Raw genomic sequence first — 21577 nt, 5'->3', positions numbered from 1 at the left:
TTTTTATTTTTTTAGTGTATACTTTGCATAACTAACATCTTGAAAAAAAAATCAGCTTTCCTTTAATTAGTTGTGACAGGAAAAGAATATATTTACAGTACTGCTCTTGCAATGTTTTGGAGGGGGGAGGAAAGCAAGAGAAGTGTTGGATGGGACTTCGTATTTTTTTAGTTTATACTTTATTTACTAACATCCTCAGGGATGTGCCGACCAAAACTCGCATTTTAAGCAATCTTGGGAGCAGGAAAATGGTGAGTTTGGAGCAGTAAGACGGTGGGTTTGGAGCAGCCTCAAGCAGTAAAATTGCAAATTTGGATCAGCTTGCAGCAACAAACATTCAAATTTTGAATCAATTTGGAGCAACTATGTATATTTCACGCACAGAAACATGTGAGACATCATAAAATAACAAAAAAAGAGATTAAGGATGAAAAATCACCATAACTCTAACTACTAATTGAAGCTCTCATGATTACATTTATTATTGTTTTTTTTTCTTTCTTTTTTTTTTCTTTTTCAAAAGACTAGTCCTGTGCTGCTCTACTTTTTTCTTACAATTCCTTTGATTTAAATTTAGTTCAAATTTACTTTGCTTAATACATCACTGCTTTAGCGCACATTTAAACTATAGTGTGATTGATACCTTTTTTTAAAATTTGTTTGCTTCATAAAACTCAAAAACATGTTCAAAATGGCTTTAAAAAAAAAAAAAAGAATAGTTAAATTTAAGACTTTTACCTCAGTAAGTTACAAGTTTTAGAGAGCAATTGAATAATCTTTTTGTTTTTCTGTCTTCCTTTTTTGGTAGCTTCAAGTTATTTACTTACATTGGACCTTAGGATAGTAATATATATATATATATATATGTTATATACTGAACTACTTAATTAACAAATCTGAAGATGAAGCAAAGACAACATTAAAACCTTTTATTTTCAACTGTGATATTTAATCACAAAATTAATAATGAAATTACAATGGGAAAAAAATGATTTTGAGAAATGATATAAGAAAAGGAATTTTAAAATACATGTGAAACAAATATGAAAAATGTGAAATAAATAAATAAATAAAAGTAAAAATTTTAAGACAAGCTAAGAATATGGAAAAATTGCCTGACTGAGAAAATTGAAATATCTGCATATTCATTAACACAGCATTAGAATTTCCCAATTTTTGCTATCTGAAGTGTCTCCAACCAAAACTAGAGATCAATTTTCTGTTCTAAAATCTTAAGAAACGCAAGATTAAAAACTGGTGAGCAATATTATTTTTTACAGATAGCATTCGCTTAAATCCATTTAGATGCAACTGGATTGAAATTTTTGAGTAGGCGTGGCAAGGAGACGAACTTGCAAGTCCTCTTCTTCTAAAAACAAAAGACAATGGTTGAAAATAATGATGAATTCAAAATTTTCCACGTCAAAGGAACAGAATTTCATAATAAAGTAAAACAATCGAGTTTTTCAAAAGTGGATGCAATCGGATTTTGAAATGCGCAAAAAATCGGGACTAAGTCAAAAAAATCAAACACACTCAAATGCACAAACTTGATGATATTCTTCAAAAACTGCCAAATATGTTGAAGGAACTGCAACATTATATACAAAATCGCAATTCTGGCGCAAGTTTGTTTGATTTTGGCGCAGAAAAGTTCATTTAGCGGTCTTTTAGAGCAGTTTGGCACAGGATCGGTGATAGGCGCAGTTTGGCTCAATTCGCTCAAATGGCACATCCCTGCATCCTGCAAAAATTTAGCTTTCCCTAAATTAGTTGCAACATGAAACCTTTATTGACTGAGCTATAATGTATAAACAGAAGAATCATGTAGCAGACAAAAATAAGTGAGTGATACGGGGGAGAATTTTAAAAAGACAAAAAAAAAAAAAAAAAAAAAAAAAATTGGGCTGGCTCGAAAAGCGAATCAATAATTAAAATGAAAACATTTTACGCCTAAAGCACCAAAGCATACAGGTATCCATTCGTGGTATTCTCTCGAAAGTTTTCTTTGCCCTAATCCCCAAAGTCAAAATCTGGCTCTGCCTGGCACTATTCTCAAAAACATGTTTATGGACTTAGTAAAACACACATTGCCATTAATTTTAGGTAAAAATATTTCTTATCTAGTCATCTTATACTTCGTAATTTAATGTGATGCCATACATAAAGTTATAAAATTTCAGATTTTCACAGAAATGTTATACTTTACATACTAAACCAAGGTTTGGGAAGTTTTTGATACACGACAGCTTTAACCAAGGTTTAACTCCATACTAACCATTTTGTCCAGATATAAGATCTTGAACTAAAGGAAGAGCAACGTAGTCAAATAGCTCCTTCTGTGTAGTAGAACCATCGAATACACGTTTAAATGAATGATGAACCTAAAAAACATTATTCAAGAAATGTTAAAAGAAAAAAGTTATGCCTAATAAAATAATAATAATAGTTACAAGAGTGGCTATACCATACATTTTGAGAATAAAGTTAAAACTTTTAACATGTTTGCTTTGAAAAATTTTAGACTGCATTATAAATTGATATTTTCAGGTTTTCATTCAGTATTCACCCCCCCCCCCCTGGAAAAACCCGAGCGAATTTCTTGGGCTGCACCTGGTTTGACAAACCCTGGTATACAAAGGTTGTATTGAAAAAAAACTTTTTTTTTCTTACACTAAATTTCTGATAGGATGGGAAATACAAAATTCGTTAACTTCATAGTTTGTATCAGACTTTCTCCTCAAAAAAAATTTACATGGATGGGAAGCTGAAGACCTATTTGTAGCAATTTTTGGAGTAGCAAAATTTAATTTTGTAACAGACGGTGAAAAAATTGTAACAGCAAAGCTGGAGATGTCTAGTAGAATTTCTGTTCATTGTTGCCTTTATTCAATATAAGTATGAGTAAAATTTTGCATTTATTTTACTTAAAATTTGATTATATATATATATATATATATTTTTTTTTTACATTACGCGAAATTATATTGATACTATACTGTCTTTTAAATATTAATAGATAAATGTTTTTTGCTGTTTTTTTTAACTAGTAGAAATGCTAGCAAATGAATAAATAAAATAAGCTTGCATTCATTTAAGATTTTAACACATATATCAATTCCATTTACTACTTTCAATTTCCCATAGCCCACAAATCAGGTGAAATTAAAACTTTATAATGTGACATCTAATGAAATGGAGACATATAATTATTATTTGAAAACGGAGACATATTTGGTCGGGTGAATGGAACGTCGTGCTAGTAATAAGATGGGCATGGATTCGAACCCAGGGTGAAAAATCCTATATATTATTTCTGTCGCTACGGTATCTTTCTTATGTCTTGATCGAATTTCATTACTCCTTATTTTTAAGCTTATGGTGACGGTTACTTACGAAAGAAAGACTCACACTTTTTTTTTTGTAAAAAAAAGTTTTTCTTGTTTTTTATAACTCATTATTTTAATGAATACCATCCGAAAATTAACTCGATGGTATAGAACAATGGTACTCAGGGTTTGAAAATATGATATTTTCGAAAATATCCGATATTTTGATATATATCGAATATTTTGATATCTATTTAATAATTTCAATCAGCACAAATGAGCCTTCAAAATAGTAAATGCATCCTCAAATCACTCTTTATTTTCTCATATTAAAATACATGGACTTAAAAATTAATATTTCTTTCATAATTTACATCTAATATTTCATATTTCAATTTACATTTTAATAAATATTAATGCAGTTATTTCAGCATTAACTGTTTTACTTATTTTTCTTCAGTTAGCTACTTTTACAGTTATATGCTTCAGAAATAAAACATATGCATTAGTCAGTGCACAGTCATAAGACATTTTCTTTAGATTTGACCAATGTTTAATATTTAGTTATGAATTTTTAATGTGAATTAAAATTGCTACATTACTCATAATTTTATGAATATAAAATACAAGTAAAAAGGAATATTATGTTACAGTAGAGAACCAATTATCCGGGAAGTTCGGGACCATAGCTATCCCGGATATCTGAATTTCCCGGTATTCTGGATTGCTAAAAAGAGCTTTTGGCCGATTGTTTATAATACTTAAATTACTATAATAAATAGTAACACGTATTAAAATAAGAAGAAAACAGTTCAGATATGCTTATCAATATCGAAACATTAAAAACTACTCCTGAGAGAATAATTTAAACACCAAAAACCTTAAGTTATTTAATAAGACCTGAGACCCTCACACTCATTTTGAAAAGGAAAGAAAAACACCAATTTTCGATGTTTTTAAATAAAAGAGAATGAAGGGAAGGGCACGGCACGAAACAAGTTTTTGAATGTAAATGAGCGATTCTTCTACTATAGTGTATGAGGAGACTTTGTTTTCATGAACGCGTTTTTTTTTTTTTTTTTTGCCCTTTTTACTTCCTTTTACAAAAAAGGAAGTATTGTATTCGCGAAAAAATTTTCACTCAAAAATCGCCCTTAATTTCCATTTTGCTCACCCCCAAATGAATGTTGAGTTTTTTTTTTCGATTCGACCACATGCGGAAAAGTGCCTAAGAATGTATAGACACGCGAAATATCCATTTTGACCATCACCGAGGTAATTACAATGACTTTTCTCGTGACGTCTGTGCGTATGTGTGTATGTATCTTGCATAACTCAAAAATGGTATGTCCTAGAAAGTTGAAATTTGGTACATAGACTCGTAGTGGGGTCTAGTTGTGCACCTCCCCTTTTGGTTGCTTTCGGATGTTCCTAAGGGGGTCTTTTGCACCTTTTTGGGGGGAAATCATTGTTAATTTCGATGTAAACTCAAGTGGCGTTATAATTTGTCGGACACTTGGCGATATATCGCCAGTCTTTTGGTCGCCAAGTTTTGTCGGCAACTTGGCGACAAATTTGGCGGAGTTTTTTTTTTTTTTTTTGGTTTCAATTTGGCCATTGTTGGTGATATTTAGAGAATAAATATTGAATCACATTAAAATAGCGAATAATGGGGAAATGACATTAAATTGGAGTAAAAGGAAGTCATGTGATGCACACATCAGCTCGTTTTGTAAAGGTTTGGCGTTAGTGATTATTGATAACTATTGCTTCTACATTAAGTTAATACCAATTGAAATTTAATTTATGAGTTCCTGCAGCCTTATTACAGTCTTGTGTATAACGATTTATAGTTTCCACCATCAACTATCCGGAAAATTCGAGAATCGCGGCGTTTCACGCTGTTTTGCGACGTCACTTCTGCTCTAAACGGTTTTAATTAAAGGCCATTCAATAAAATATTGCATTATAATGTGACAATATTCATTTCTTTAGTTTTTCAGTTTCAATTCACAAAAATTTCAGACTTACGTGTGTACTTTTTAGTTCAAGAAAATATTCCGGAAATTTTCCCCCTGCGTTCATGACAATCCTTTGAAGCTCATTTTTGTAAACATTTTCCCGAGTTATAGATGAGTAATATGGTATTTATTAAGAAACCGCTCATTTTCTTTTAGGTATTTCAAAAAAATGCTTAGTTTTTCAAAAATTGCCAAAAATGCGTATTTTAAAAAAATGGCGGGAAAATCGGTAAAAGGTTGCCGGTTTTCTGGTTTCCCGGTTTTTTGGTGCCCGGATAAAAGGTTCTGCACTGTACTTTGTTATATTAATGATGTATTAATACATCATAAAAATATAGTACATAACTTTTTGGTTATTTTTAATTATAAATGAACAATATTACTATGATTAATATAATTTTTATATGTGAAATATGGTAGTTGAAAAAAATCAATATCGAAAATATCAAAATATCATATTTTCAAAATAAATATCAGATATATATTGACTGATATATATCGGCGACCCTGGTGGTACTAGTAAGAAGGGGGTGAGTTCGAATCCGGGCCAAGAAGTGTTGTTTCACTGTTTTTTCTCTCCCTTCAGCAGAATTCTAATCCAAGTTTTCATGACTATTTTATGTTCATTCATTGCAGGATTCTGAGCTATAGTTCTATTGCTGTTAAAATTAAGAAACAAAACATTAATTTCAGTATAGTAAAATCACGTTTAGCTTTTAAAAAAATCGTATAAACTTATGCAGTGGTTGGAAAAACTACATTTTTTCTGTAGCGAACTACAACTACAACTACTTTGTTACAAATGTAGTTAACTACAGCTACAACTACTTTTTTTAAATGTAGCAACTACAAACTACTTTTGAAATGTAGTCGCTACTTCGCTACTTTCCAAAAAATAAGTAAATAAAAAGCATACGCAATAGGTTGTCCCTCAAAAAATGAAAGTCAATTTTTCAAGTCGCATACACTCTTGTATTTTTCCTCTTGTGTCAAAACAATCGTGAAAAAAAGTTTCATATAATTTGCACAACAGCAACCCGTGACGACTTGCACCTGAATTTGTAAAACAGTTCTTGTATGCTAGGCCAAATCGAAAAAAAAAAAAAAAATTTTTTTTAGAAACTCGAAATTTTTGTTGATAAAACGTTGCCCCTGTATCCAACACCCCACATGAACCACAAGAAGATTTATTCAAATTAAAAAACATTTAGATATGCCATACTTGACCTAAAATTTATAATTTTATTTAAAAAATTGATTTTTTTCAGTTATCTTTTAAAAAATTACATATAAATTTAAATAGAATATCAAGTTAAAAAAATTACTAGCGAACACATTTACAGATCAACAACAAACGAAAAATAAAAAAATAATATATTTTAAATGAGAACTTTAACTCAACCTGGAAAAAATCCATGTATTTGAGTACTATGTGGGAGACTTAAAAAATGCAGGAAAACAAAAATTTCTATTTAACGCTAATTAGCTACTTTTTACTTTACTGTTTATATTTTTCAGCTGATAATTTTGTAAAATCTTACATTTCTGAAAATATGTATCAAAAATTTATTTTTTTCAAGAAAATTATAAACGTAAGGCCACGTGTGGGATATCTAAATAGTTTTTAATTTGAATAAATGTTTTTGTGGTGCATATGTGGAGTATAGGAGCAGCGTTTTATCAACAGAAATTTTGAGTTTCTAAAAAAACATTTTATTTTAATTTGGCTTAGCATTACACAAGCGCTGGTTCACACTTTCAGATATAATCGGCACTTGTTGCTGTTGTTCAAATTAAATGATTTTTTTTTTTTTGACGAAAAAGGATAAAATGTAAGAGAGTGTGCGACTTGAAAATTCAACTGTCTATTTTGGGGGGGGGAGGGAGGAGGGACACCTTAATACACACACACACCGCAAGAGGATTGAAAAAAAAATGATAAATTAGCTCATCAGAAGACACTAAGAAAAATATCCGTTATCATACTCTCAAACACTCTAATGCTCGTAAGTATTGCAAGTCTTCCAGAACAGTTCAATTTCATCCTTTTCTATAACATTTTCAGTAGCTTCTTTTTATTTGGTGAATACTATCAAAAATTTAAGCCCCGCTAAAATATTTTTGTTTTTCAATCTTCGGTCTGTTCATATTAAATTCACCAAATTTTCAACTCGCAAAATCACCAATATCTTCATTTTTGCGAAAATAAATGCATTTTTCAATATAAATATTGGTGAAATATGAAAATTACGATGGCAAACAAACTAGTGGCGCCAAACAGATATAACGTATGATGTAACAAGAAGTTCTGTCTAGAACTAGACGAGCCTACTTTCCCGTATACCGATACTACTTTCTAGTACCTGATCAATATTCTCAAAAATAGCTAAAATCGCAAATGTTTTCAAACACATTTTTAAAATACTTTAAGCTGATTTCTAGGAATAAAATATTCCTCACTCATCTAAAAAAATTAGATGCGTAAAAAAAAAAACAAAGCTGCTAATACACTTTTTGCCATTAAAAAAATCTTTAACAGCTTTCAAAACGAAAAAATAATAATTAAAATTAATAAGCTCATTAAAATAATTCATCATATCAAAAAAAAATAGTTTCTTTTTCTCCTGTTGCTAAAAACAATTTTTAAACGAAATTAATGCACTTACCAAAATAAATTAAAACAATAAAATGTCAACTTAAAGAAATAATTTTCATTGTCAAAAAAAAAATTAATTTGAATTTTGACATCTTGAATTCAAATTATGTTTTTCGCAATCACAAGTGCGTAGGTAGTTGTGTATATGAATGTGTGTATGTGTGTGTGGGGGGGGATGTGTATGTGTGTGTAGGCATATGTGTTTGTGTCAGTGTGCAGGCATGAATGTCTGGGTAGTTGTGTGTATGTGTGTGTGCGTGCATGTGTGTGTAGCTGCGTATGTATGCGCGTGTGTGTAGGACATGGATGCAACCTGGAGATGGCTTTCGCTATAGGAGCAGCATCGTGAGGTCCCGGTCGACGGTGACAGGGTGCGGTGGGAAAATAAAAAGATAGGACATCAAAACAGTCAAATGAGAACAATAAGCAATCGTGATTGCTCAAAAAAAAAAAATCGTCTGCGCATATCTTTATGTAGAAACATGAATGACTTCGAGTTTATTCGCCGAAAACTGAATACCCGAATTAAAACTTTAGCGTAAAAATAAAAACAAGTCAGATCATCATTATTTCACAGTCAAAACCATAGCTGCGGAGTCGGAGTCGAAGTCAATCTCATTTTGGGGTAAAGGAGTCGGGGTCGAATATCTAAGAATCGGAGTCTGTCATTTGTCCTCCGTGTATACATTTTTGCCAAAGCTACGAAGGCAGAGTCGAAGTCGGAGAGTCGGAGTCCGATTAATTGTCGGGCACAGGAGTCGGAGTCGGGGTCAAGTACCCCTAAATTCTCGGAGTCGAAGTCTGGAGTTTGGCGTCAAGAGCTATTTCCAACAAAATTTGTTTGAAGTAAATCCGCCTTCAAGTACGGAATCTATATTGACTTTCAGTTTCCCCATAGGCGCTAATGTTAAGGGATTTGAACTGTTCAAAATTGAACGGAAAATTGTTCAAATCAAAAAGATATTTTATATACAAGTTTTTCATCAAACGCTTTTTCCTACAAAGTTTGTTTGAAGCAAATTTGCCTCACAGTTCGGAATTGCCTTGAATTTCCCCGTAGGCGCTAATGTTAAGTTTTTTTGAACTGATCAAAATTGAACGAAAAATTGTTCAAATCAAATAATGAATTATGGGAATGAGATGTCCTCGCCGAGATCTTTCGAACAAAAAAAAGTTTGTTCGAATCGGACTATTCATTCAAAAGTTATTAGGGGGGGACAGACAGACAGACCGACAGACATTTTCCCCATCTCAATACCCTACTTTCCAATTTTTAATTTTTTGATATTTATTCAATTATTTTATTTAATTTTGACTTTTTTTTGTTTTTTGCGATATTTTTAAGATGCATTAAGCCTTCTTTCATGCTTTTTTCTTCTTCTTCTGACTTTTACTGGGAAAGTAGGCTAAAAATGAAATGCCTGAGGTCAGCTCGTATTTTTATGAGTCTTGTTTCTCATTGCCCCCGCTGATGTACTTGTGTAAAATTTGTGCCAGTCAAATTCGTCTGAACCTTTTCTTTCTTTTTTTTTTTTATTTAAAAGTAGTTTCCAGAAATCGCTACAAACTACTATTTTTTTGCAGTTAACTACTCACTACACTACTTTTTTAAAAAAGTAGTGCGCTACACTACAAACTACTCAAATATGTAGCTACTACAGTAGCATCGCTACTTGTAGCGCGCTACTTCCAATCACTGAACTTATGTTTTAACTTGTTTTGTTGCTTTACTATGCTCATAACTTCTTTAATACTTCAATATGTTTTTTTAAAACTTTTTTTCTACACATACTTCAGTGTCAGCAAGAAAAAACACATTGGATCGGTTGGATAAAGTGTCATGTCATGCTAATAATGAGAAAGGATGGAGTTCGAATTTGTGTGCGATGTCACATTCGAACTGTAATATATCACTTTAATTTTTATTTCTTCAATCGATTTCTGACCCAAGTTTTCATTAAAAACGCATTGCAGGATTTTGATCTACAGCTCTGATTTTGTTAAAATCAGGTAACAAGTAACAAAAAAAAAAAAAAAAAACAGGTTGCGAATTTGACTTTTGTATGGGTTTTGTTGCCATTGAGTGAAATTTCTTTCTGAGCATGGCTTTAGTAGAAATTTCCAGGAATATATAATCTAAAATTATTGCAAGATTTTGGACCACATACCTGTTGCATTAAAATCAGATTTAAAAAACGGTTACTTTAGCATGGTAAATCGCAGTTTCAGAATGAGATATATCAAAGGTATTTCTTTTTTTCAGGGGGGGGGGGGGGCTTATTGCTTAGTAGAAATACAAAAGGAATCCTTTTACTTTTTCTAAACTTGAAGTCCCACGGAGCAAACACCTGCATGACGAAAATATCCAAATATGATATCTTAAACATAAGTATTAAATTTATACCATAGTATAAGGATATATGATACATATTGATTGATATATATTGGCGAACCTTAAAGTAAACCAAGACAGTATGAAGGGACTTACCTCTTTTATTGTTCTTGTGTTTTGAGAAATATCTGACAATATGACAGTTTTTTCATCTTTAGCTTTAACACAGGGTTGATCAAATTCATTCTCTAAAGGTCTAATCCTACAGTATACTTCAATAGGATCTTTCACAGATTTTACTTTGTTGGCAGTTCTGGTGTTTTTCGTGGTGCTTTTGGGTGTCTGGTTTCGCCTGAAAATTGATTTCAATTAAAACCAAAATATGTTACACTTACACACTTATTCTGATAGAACTTGGTAAAGTTTTATAACACAATGAGTCACTCAATATATAAAGGAACTAGCGGACTCCATAGACGTTGCTCTGTTCAAACTTCGTAAATTGAAAGTTTTAAAAAAATGAATAAACCATCAAATGTTTGTACATTTTGTTGAAAAATATGTAAAAAGAAAATATTTTTAAAATACTTGGTGCGACAGCGCGTACATTTATTACAACTGGATTTATCTAATGCATTTGGCTCATATAATGTTCATAGAACATTTGTTATATTAACTACTAGCTGCATTGCCCGGCTATGCATAGTCTACATCAAAAATACAAGTTATGTCAAGTGACGCATTTCAACAAACAGGCTTCAATTAGAGAAAAGAAATACTGTAAAATTTCCCGTCAAAATAATCATTCGTAAAGAAAAAACGCAACCCTCCAAAATTACACCTAAGATCCTTTAAAAAAAAAAGAGATAAATCGCCAAAAGGGAAAAAAATTTACCTCGAAACAAAAACAAAATTTTATTTAATCAGACGAGAAAAAAAAAGTGGCAACCTTCTGAATGGTTTTCACGCTAATTTTAAATGAGATCATGCAAACGATAATTTTCCAATTTTCCGATATGAATTTCTGTTCCATTAGGCATAAAAATGCTTTTAATATTTTTCCCCGGTTATTTTAGTCTTGGTTTTTTTTAAAATTTGAAGGAATTAATTCAATTTCAGGGGTATTTTTGTGGACTTTCAAATGCGCTAAATTCAAACTGATCGGATAACTATTTCAGGGAGAAAGAGACATTTAATGCATTTTCCCGCCTTATAATAAAAATTCGAACGGTCCTTGTACTTTTTTGGCCCTATGTTCTTTCTCAGGCGCCCAAGTACCTCCCTGCCAAATTTGGTCCAGATCTAACATAAACTGTGGATTTGTACAGGCACCATACACACACATATATATGCACACACACATATATATTATTCTCTTTTATTTATATAGATTTTTCCTCATGTACTTAAAAGATCTTCATACATTGCATGGTTTGTTCCTTCAGTCACTCAAAAGATAAATACCTTCCACTGATATTTAGAGTACAAAACTAACTACACAGTACATCTAGAACAAACGGGAAATCCTGCACTCCCGTCCCTTATATGAAAAAGAGTTTAACTATGGAGAAGGGTTCCAGGTTATTATCATTCTCAAAATTCTACACAAAAATTCAATTAATTTTAAGCTTTTGAGATTCGCTCACACTCGCCATGTACCACAGAAAATACGAAAAAAGAAAATCAAATAGTGTTATCTTCAGGGTTGTTTGGTTTAAACCATGTTGTTTTAAACCAAATGTTTTTTTTTTTTTTTTTTGTAAAAACTTCATTGTTTTCCCCCAAATGTTTTCATAAATTTTACATATTATTGCAAAGAGTTAAATCTAATTAATGCAAAGCAACTAGAAAAGCTTTATAGATAATTTACAGATTTAATAAATTTGGAAACTTCTTTTTTTTCCTTTTCCTAAATCAATACAGCTTTCCTATTGGTACATAAATATGCAAGGCAGATCAGCAAAGCTTTTCTAAAATTGCATGGGAAAAAATTAGGGATGCACCGGATATCCAGTAACTATCCGGTATCCGGCCGATTTTTTAACTATCCGGAACTTTGAGGTCCGACAGTTCTTTGCAGGATATCCGGGCAGTTATCCGGTAAAAATGTGAGAGATATCCAGGGTTGATGTGGGGTTATCCGATACGAAATGAGGGTTTAATTTTGAATTTACTTTCGCAAAAATTCCAGTTAAAGCTTTCACTGTTTCATAAACTTTTCGATAATGCTTTCTCTTTTAATTGCTGCTTTAAAAACGACCATTCCTCTTCAAACCTAGCTTCTGGCATTCCCCCGCGTCCCCCTCCCACTCTCCTTCGCAAATCTGCTGACGGTATGTTGCCAATAATTTCTCCCTCCCTCTCTCACTACAGGGGTCTGTCCAGGATTTTTCACAGAGTCCGTTTTTTTGTGAATAATCAATTATTTTTGTGAAAAATCAATTAATTTTGTGAAAAATCAAATTTTGCAATTTTTTTTTTTTTTGTAAAAACGAAATTTTTGAATTTTGAGGTGGCGCAAAATGCCTCATTGACACTTAATGTTGAGTGTTTTCCCTCTTTTCTGTTGAGAATATCATTCTTGAGTGTGTTTCGAGTATTGGAGTACGGGAGGGCGGCATTACACTCTGGGAGATGGGCACCCCTCAGGTATCAATATTTATTTACCATTCTACATTATGTTAAATTATACTAGAAATGTTATATGTATAGTATTTAAAATAGTTGTAATAAAGAAATTCAGGCAGGGATTCAGCATTTAACTTTTTGAACCAAGACATTGTTAAAAAGCATAGAATTTCGTTTAAAACTTATAAACTCCATGATTTTTACAAAAATAAAAAATATTTTAATTGTTTACCTCTTAACAAAGCGTACTAAACACCGAAAATTCGAAAAATCAGATTCCCATAGCGAATGCAAAGAGGATGCAATCCTCAAAGTGAAAGCATCAAAAGTATAAAAACAGCTTGTAAAATAAATATTTCTGATAAAATTATTTTAGAATTGCACTTTAGAGTCTCATGATAAACATTTCATTAATGTCTGGACACAGATGAATCAAAATAAATAAATAAATAAAAAATAAACCATCGATTCAGCATTTAATTTTTTGACTCATAAAAGAAAATGGAATTCCTCTTTAAAACTTTTTCAGAGAAGTTTGCAACAACACCGCTGCATAAAACAAACAAGCAAAATTATAAACCAAACTGACTTTCAGCTGTTAATTTCTTTCATAGAAACCAACAACAGGCATTATATTTATTTGGCGGTAGTAATTATTTATCGCTCTCGGGAGCATCACAAGAGCGCCTTTTGTTTTCTTTTGCAAAATTAGCAGATTTTGTATAAGTTGATACCTCTAATATAACTTTAAAAAAAGTTCCAAACATGCTGCGTTATTTTGATTTGAGATTTGCTCTTCCAATAAACAATTTATGAAAGATCCATTTTTGTTTATCAGAGTTTTGTGAAGGGTCCGTTTTGGTTGGTCGGGATTTTGTGAAAGGTCCGTTTTTGTTGATCAGATTTTTGTGAAGGGTCTGTTAACAGACCCAAATTTCCTCTGGCCAGACCCCTGCACTCTCTCTGCTTTAACACGCTGAAGTGAAAAGTCGACCTTGAAATGGTTCTTATCAAAGCGCTTGAAGTTGGAGGAGCGGCCATGCTGAAAATTAAAATACAGTCAAGTTCCGACTTGCGGGAGGAATGCATTTCACTACTCCTCTCGCGTAAGTTGAAATTTAGCGTAGTAGAAAAATGTATGAATTCGGATTTTTAGAAACACACTAAAAAATTTTAGGCATTTGTAAACACCTCTCACACTATTTTGAACCATTTCTTAACTATATATTACCGTTTCTTGCATAAAAAAAGCTGTATTATTCAACATAAAACTCTGTTACAATGTACAAAATTAATGGTCGATGGGCGAGAGACATGTAAATAAAACAATAATATAGTTACAGCGTATTAAAAACTTGATAATGCACGCTTTGGTGCTATTATATCTCATGAACATTAAAACGAAGAATGAAAGAAACTAATGAAAAATGCGGAATAGTTGCACTGAAACAAAGCAATGTTTAGAGTAGTATGGTGTGGAAACTTCCGTTTTCAGTGATACTAAAAGGATGAAGAACCATCAAGAAACCAATATGTAGTGACCAATGACGTAGCCGATGAAATTAAAGTGAAATTTTCAGTTGATTATTTAAGTATAATTTTATTTATGTTTAAAAAAAATTGTTAACATGTTGAGAACGAGTTTTAATAATATATTTAAGATATTAATTTGCATTTTTTAATAATGTGAATCGTTATTTTCTGGAATTAAAGGGAAATTTTAAGTTGATTATTTAAGCGTAAGTTTATTAATTTGTTTTTAAAAAATGAACATGCTGAGAATGACTCTTAATACTGTATTTAAGATGTTAATTTGCATCTTTTAAAAAAGTGAATCTTTGTTTTCTGGAACTAAAGTAAAATTTTCAGTTGATTATTTTAGCATAGATAATTAATTTGTTAATTGGGGTGCCCACATAGGGGGGGGGGATGTTTTAGAAGTATTTTTCTCTCTTTTGGAGGGCTCTCTATTTGGGGGGGGGATTTATGGTTTTTAGGGGGTGGGCCCTTGCTCTGGGGGGGCATCCCTGTATTTAAGATGCTAATTTGCATCTTTAGAGAAAATGTACCTTTATTTATGGAATTAAAGTAAAATTTTAAGTTGATTATTTAAGTTTATTTATTTATTTTTTGAGTCAAACTGGCTCTGTTTTAATATTTTCTTTTTTAACTTGTATGTTAAAAATTTTTTACACGTGTATTATCTGTAATAAAAATGATTTCAAAGCAAAGTTTTATTTTTTGTTATTTCTAAATTGGAAACAAGAAAATGTATTACTTTATGATGAAGTTTAAAAAAATTTCTACACGTCATGCAAATCTAATAACAAATACGACTCATTATACGACCTTTAAGATTTCAACTATCAATAATTAAAAGTTTAAACCATGTGTACATTACATACAGAATTAATTTTTGCCGAAAGTTTGTCTCTTTCGAAAAAATCTGTCGAAATAAAACAATATTTTAATGTTTCATTTTATATATAGCACAATTCCTAAATTAAAATATAGAGGCTCTAAAAAAGTACATTTGAATGTACTTAACATGTTTTTAAAAAAATGATATGTGGAACAAGTTTGATTTATTGTTTTGAAACGGCGTTGTAGAAAAATATGCGAACATGCAATGCAATCGAAATGCCGGATATCCGAATCCGGCAGGTAAGGGGCATCGGATATCCGGTATCCGGCAAAATCACTATCCGGTGCATCCCTAGAAAAAATCCAAGTAGCTCTTTTCAGGGGTGATTGTGAGTTCATCAAAAAATACCTGAAAGTTTCAAAGCGAGAACGGGGGGGGGGGGGGGGGGAGTAATCTTTGGCCCCTATTACTTAAGTGCACCTATGCCATAGTATAAAATAGTTCAATAGCCAGAGTCGAAATAGTGTGTGTACATTTGATTAAAATTTTAATGGGTTACAAAGTTACTTTTGAGCTGGTGTTATACAAAATTATCTTGACATTTGTCCATCTTAAGGGATAGGTGTCCATCTTAAGGCTCTTGCAGGTATATTTGATGAGTATTGCATAATTTTTAAAAAATTTGCGGAGGTAGGGAGATAAAAGCATAACAAAAAAACATAATTCCGGTATTTTCGGACATAAAAAAACAGGAAATACGTCCGAAAATACCGGAAATTCGGTAAAATACCGGAACACAATCACCCCTGTCTTTTATAATTTTTTAATTTATCTTTATTTTTCAGTATTAGCATTTCAAAGTAGTCCAAAAAGCATATTTCAACCAAAACTACATTTACTACCTAATTTGCTTGATTACTTAAGATTTATTGAGAAAGATTATGTACCATTAAAGCAACGCATAGTGTATATAAATCTTAACACTAGAATATTTAAATGACTGGTGAAACCAAGGCCCAAAAACACTTACAATCAGGGGCGGCATTTCAGCATTTCATTTGGTGGGTCGAGTTTCTTAAATATGAATTACCACAGTGCGGTCCCAAACACACATTAGCTAACAGGTAGTGATCATAAAATCGGTTTAATATAAATAAAAATTAGCGTTTAGTAGCAATTAAAATTTTGATTCACTTTCTAATAAGTTATCATACAAAACAATTTGATACTAAAGTTTTTATACCTTTCGGAAAAGTTTCAGTGCATGATTTTTGGAATTCGGGAGAGCAGGGAATCGTGTTACTAATCTATCAGTGCCCAGTGTACTGCTGTTTTGCCAATACAGCTTAATAATTTTTTTTTTTGCCCATTGTGCTTTGAAAATAATTCTCTAACCTCCTAAAACATAAAAAAAACAACGTTCTCTAGTAGCTGAGCTGATTGGAATAGTTAAAAATTAATTGAAGTAACAAAATTACGTATGAAAACTTTCTTTTTATATCTTGCTCTCCAAAGGTACACAGGGAACTTCAAAAATTGTGAGGGGCTTAATTTTTCAGCATTGAACAATCTAGTCTCGTCAGCGCTCTCAGCTTCAATGAAATGCCATCTGCCTGCAGCTCTGTTTTTCACTATTCCAGACTGATGAGTCCATAACAAGGATGAAGCTGCAATCTCTGGATGTGGTAACGGGTCTGTCGGTATATTGCTTGTAATTTTTCTTGCCTCATGCTAAAAATTTGACTCATAATTGAAACATTTTATTTTTCGTTTTCAAAATAAAATCCAGATAATATAGAGCCAACCATACAGAAAAATAATTATGATCAAATCTTGTGTTAATTTCATTCGAAACTAAATTTATTATTTCATACAAAATATTAAAAAATTAATGTTTGACTTGACATCATTATGTGGATTTTGGGTCACTTTTTTTTTTTTTTTTTTGCCTTTTTAAAATTGGCTAGAAGGAAGAAGGTTTTTGAAAAGCTTCACGCTTGATTGAAATATACATCTACGTAAAATGTATTTTCAGTTTCAATTGTAGATTGAACTATGGTAGTATGGTGCACAGATCAATTGCAGATTGAACTGTGGCTTGAAAAGTCCGAAAATTAAGGGTAGCAGATTGAAGATGTTTTGCTAGAGTAAAGCATTTTTCAAAAACTTTCCTCAATACAAACATATTGAATAAAGATTCAAACGAAGTCATATGCTAAAGTGAATGAGCTTTTCACCATTGTAAGAATCGTTTTGCAATAATTCTTCTAGTCGTCAAATCACTATTTTGAAGTTATATAGAAACGTTTTTATGGTTTCAACTCTTGAAGACCATCTTGTGTCACTTCGAGATTGCATAATTATAGAGCCCCATAAAAGGTATTTGTTGATATGTTTTTTTAATTCAATAATCACATGCATTTTTAAGAAGTTTCTTTGAAAGCATATAATGCACTGAGCAACTCAAACGTGTTTCTAGCAGAAGAAAGTGACGAATGCTCATTAAATAAATATTCACTTAAAAATGAGCGTAAAAGTTAATGTAAAATATCAGGGATATTTCTTGTGAAAACCATGCAGCCACACCACTTTGCAAAGGCCTCTCATAATGGACACACTAAACCATCGTTTAACCGGGCACACAAGTATGAAATATTTAGCCTGTATGAGGAAATGTCTTCTTTAGTCCAAATTAACCGTTTAACCGCCGAACTATTGAAGGATGATCAAATTTGAGTAATTTTTTGAAATTATGTCTATTTATGTCTTGTAAATACAGAAATAAAATAAAATTTCCAAAAAAAATTTTTTTACTATGTTTTTCAGTGTGTTCCATTTTTGGAACATTGGCGCTTTGCATGAAGTTTTTTTTTTTAAGAGAATTTTTTTAAACTAAGAGGTTTTGAATGCGGTTTTTTATCTCAGCATACTTTATTGCGGAAAAAGTAATATTTTAAATTGCATTTATGTACATATCAGAATTCAGAAAATCCAATACAGAAATATCTAATGCCCATGATATGAAAGGAAGCATTGCTGGTGAAGTCGTTTCTCGCAATGGAAACATTTCTTAGTCGTATTTTTTTGCACGCCGCGCAACGTCCTTGGGATGCAGATACAATATAATGTCCGTCAGACATTCTTGATCGTTTATGTAAAGGACAACGAGGCCCTGGATGACTTTCTATTCGTACTTTTCTTCTTAGGAGGACAGTTGTTATTTCTCTTCAGAACTCTAAATGCTTCATCTTGACTTCGTGTAACTCACAATGAAGTAACCAACTAGCTACAACTGAAATATTCAGAGCATTACTAAAAAGATTCCACCACCATTTTTTACTCCTCAAATGAGGTCTATAGCTCCCAAAAAGTTTATCCAAGATGTCCACCCCCACCCCCTTCATTGTATCTCTTGATAAGATGAGGTTGTGGCACATCTATCTTGCATTTCTGCGCATTTGAGTAACATTTTACAGATGCAAGTGGCTCATGTGTATAACAATTAGATGCTACAGTAACCACTGCATTATTATTCCAGCTGCACATGTACACTGATCCATCAGATCGATAGTCAAAATTTCCTCGATCTTCTTTAGAAAGGGCTTTTTTGGATTTCAGTGGACAATGGCCAGTTCGGTTTTCACGAATTGTTCCTGTTGCTCGTACAATTTTTTTTGATAGCTGAGAAATTAAATCATATGATGTAAAAAAGTTATCAAAGTATACTTCATGCTTAGACGTGTCAGTCAAAACTGATAATAGATCATTTACAACTCTGGATCCTAATTGCACATCAGGGGATCCTTCTTTTTTGCCTGAATAAATCTCCATGGAATATGGATATCCACTTGAAGAGCACAGCATCCAAATTTTGAAGCCAAATCTTATTGGTTTTCATCTAATAAACATTTTACATGAATGCCGACCGTAGTAGGGAACCATAGATTCATCTATGCTCAATTTTTCATGAAATACACCAAATTGTTGAGGGTTTTTACACAATTCTTCGTAAATAGGGAAAACGTTTCTTAGTTTGTCATTTTGTTTTAATTCATGGTTGTCCATCAAATGAAAGTTGTTTTTTATTTTTCGAAAACGATTTTCAGGCATAACTGTTGGTACAATTGGCACAGATGTATCTTCTGCACTGCTCCAATACATATCTTCAGAAGGAACAGAATGGTACCCACTCAATAGCAACAAACCAAAAAATTGTAGGATTTCATCTCTGTAAACATCTATTCTTCCTCAGTGATATTGCCTAGTTTATCAGGGGGTAATTGGCATATATCTACATCTGACAAATCCGAATCTGACAATGGTCTCTAAATAAGCCACAGCTTGTTCCACAGTAAGAAATCTTGTAGACATTTTTTAACATTTATGAACAGTTGGTATATGTCAAACAGAGTTTCGTTTCGCTCGAAAACAAAGCTAGCGAATTATTGAACTGCATTTAAAATATGAAGAATAAAGCTCTCACTAATATTATTTTTTATTATCACGTGACAATGTAGCTGTCCGAGCAGGTGTGGATTCGGAGCCATATAGTCCGTCAAACAGAAGACTTATTATTTTCTTTGCTAACGAAACGTCATATCCTTTCAAAATATAAACTTACTTGGTTTTGCCAACATCTACATCAGAGTACATTCAAAATGTGAAAAAAAAAAAGAAACATATATTACGAAAAATGAAATTTCCCCTTGGAAGTCGAACGATTTACTTCTTGGAAATTTGACTCCCTAAAAGCGCCAATGTTCCAAAATTGGAACATGCTATTTTGAAGGGGTACACCTTTCAGAAATATCATTGTACATTTCTACAAGCATTTTAAAATCATACATTGAAGTATTTTTCACAACTATAATAAATATCATCACATTTTCTGAAAAAGCCAATTTTTGGTAAATTTTATAAGAAAAAGTTGCAAAAAGCTAAAAAAACACTCATCTTTGAAAAATCGCAATAAATAATTGAAAACATATAAACAATCAAGCAGGAAATCAAAAAATACTTTGAAATAAGACTAAACTGTGCTAAAAAAAAACTTGTTTATTTTAACGTTATTTCTTGGGAAAATTTTCACTTAAATATGATGTTCCATTTTTGGAACATTGGCGGGTAAACGGTTAACATCAGTTTTCTATGTTCTGAAAAGGCCGGAAAATACTTCATGAATCTCTAAATCATCCCCAATAGACCATGCAGTTAGAGCAAGAAAAGAAAACATAAAATTATGAAAACAGAAAATATTCATGCAACTCGGTCATCTTGTTAAAAAAAATTAATGCCAAATTCACCCCCCCCCCTCGTTCAAAGAACTTTTTTGATCCTAATATAAATATAAAAGAAGTCTCATGTATGAATGGTGGAAGAATCAATAAACGTTAATTTTTATGACAGTCTTTATAATTAAAATACAGTTTTACGTTGGTTCATTTTATGCGGTCTAAGATTTAACACCTTTATTTTACGCGGATGAGTTTCGGTTTTACCCGGATGCGGCAATGTAAACAGATTAAATTTTCCCCTCTTTCAAAATCCAAACTCCTAAACATTGCAGATTACGCGCAATCAACTGTATTTTGGCGCAGTAATAATCGAGCTTGGGTCACTGGAGAGATTTAATTGGTTCCAGAGCTATTCCCAGAAGTAAAGTTATTAAACTCATACAGTTCAGGACTCACTGGATGAAGAGATTTTAGGAGTGAAAAAGGAGGCCGAAACCAACGAGGATACCGATGTTGGTGACGCACAACCAGAAACGTTCACATTGAAAATTTTGAGCCATTCTAAACAATAGAAATGATCTTTCTGATTTATTAGAGAAGGAAGATTCTATCGTGGAAATGACGTAAGTGGTCATGAATGCGTTAATGCTCTGCAAAGAATTACAGAGAAAAATTCTTAACGACTGCCAAAAGACTATCATTGCCAGCTCCTCTTTATAAACAGAACACAAAATTAATTTATGTTTTCTTTATGTTCTACTTTGATTCCCAAAAAAATCTAGACTCAACATGCATACCAATTAAGAGCAAATGGCAATCACATATGGTCACTCAAAATATATGTCGCAATTTTGTCATGTTTGTCACAGCAGGTTTTAACCATTGAGAAGGAATAGATGGAGAGAGTGCAACCCTACTATCGCGAAACGGCAACCATACCATGTGACCTGGGGAGCAATTTCCAGTTGACCGTAAACGCTGAAGAAGTTTTCATTAGCTGAAGCCATGAATG

At 32.1% G+C, this 21577-nt stretch overlaps 1 protein-coding gene across 1 annotated transcript in view; it reads right to left on the bottom strand.

Moving 5' to 3' along the window:
• The window catches only part of LOC129228465 (kinesin-like protein KIF23), a 146522-nt gene extending 132515 nt beyond the window's left edge, over positions 1 to 14007 (bottom strand). Inside the window, exons 1-3 of the mRNA XM_054863146.1 lie at positions 13925 to 14007; positions 10495 to 10690; positions 2279 to 2384 (exon numbers count right to left, since the gene is read on the bottom strand). Coding sequence (XP_054719121.1) covers positions 2279 to 2384; positions 10495 to 10690; positions 13925 to 14007 — 385 coding nt within the window. The remainder of the gene's footprint in view (positions 1 to 2278; positions 2385 to 10494; positions 10691 to 13924) is intronic.
• Positions 14008 to 21577: the final 7570 nt, after the last annotated feature.

Source organism: Uloborus diversus, chromosome 8 (assembly GCF_026930045.1).
Source record: "Uloborus diversus isolate 005 chromosome 8, Udiv.v.3.1, whole genome shotgun sequence".
Lineage (NCBI taxonomy): Eukaryota > Metazoa > Arthropoda > Arachnida > Araneae > Uloboridae > Uloborus > Uloborus diversus.
Note: the sequence above shows the minus strand (reverse complement) of the source record. Positions and strands in the feature narration are given on the sequence as shown.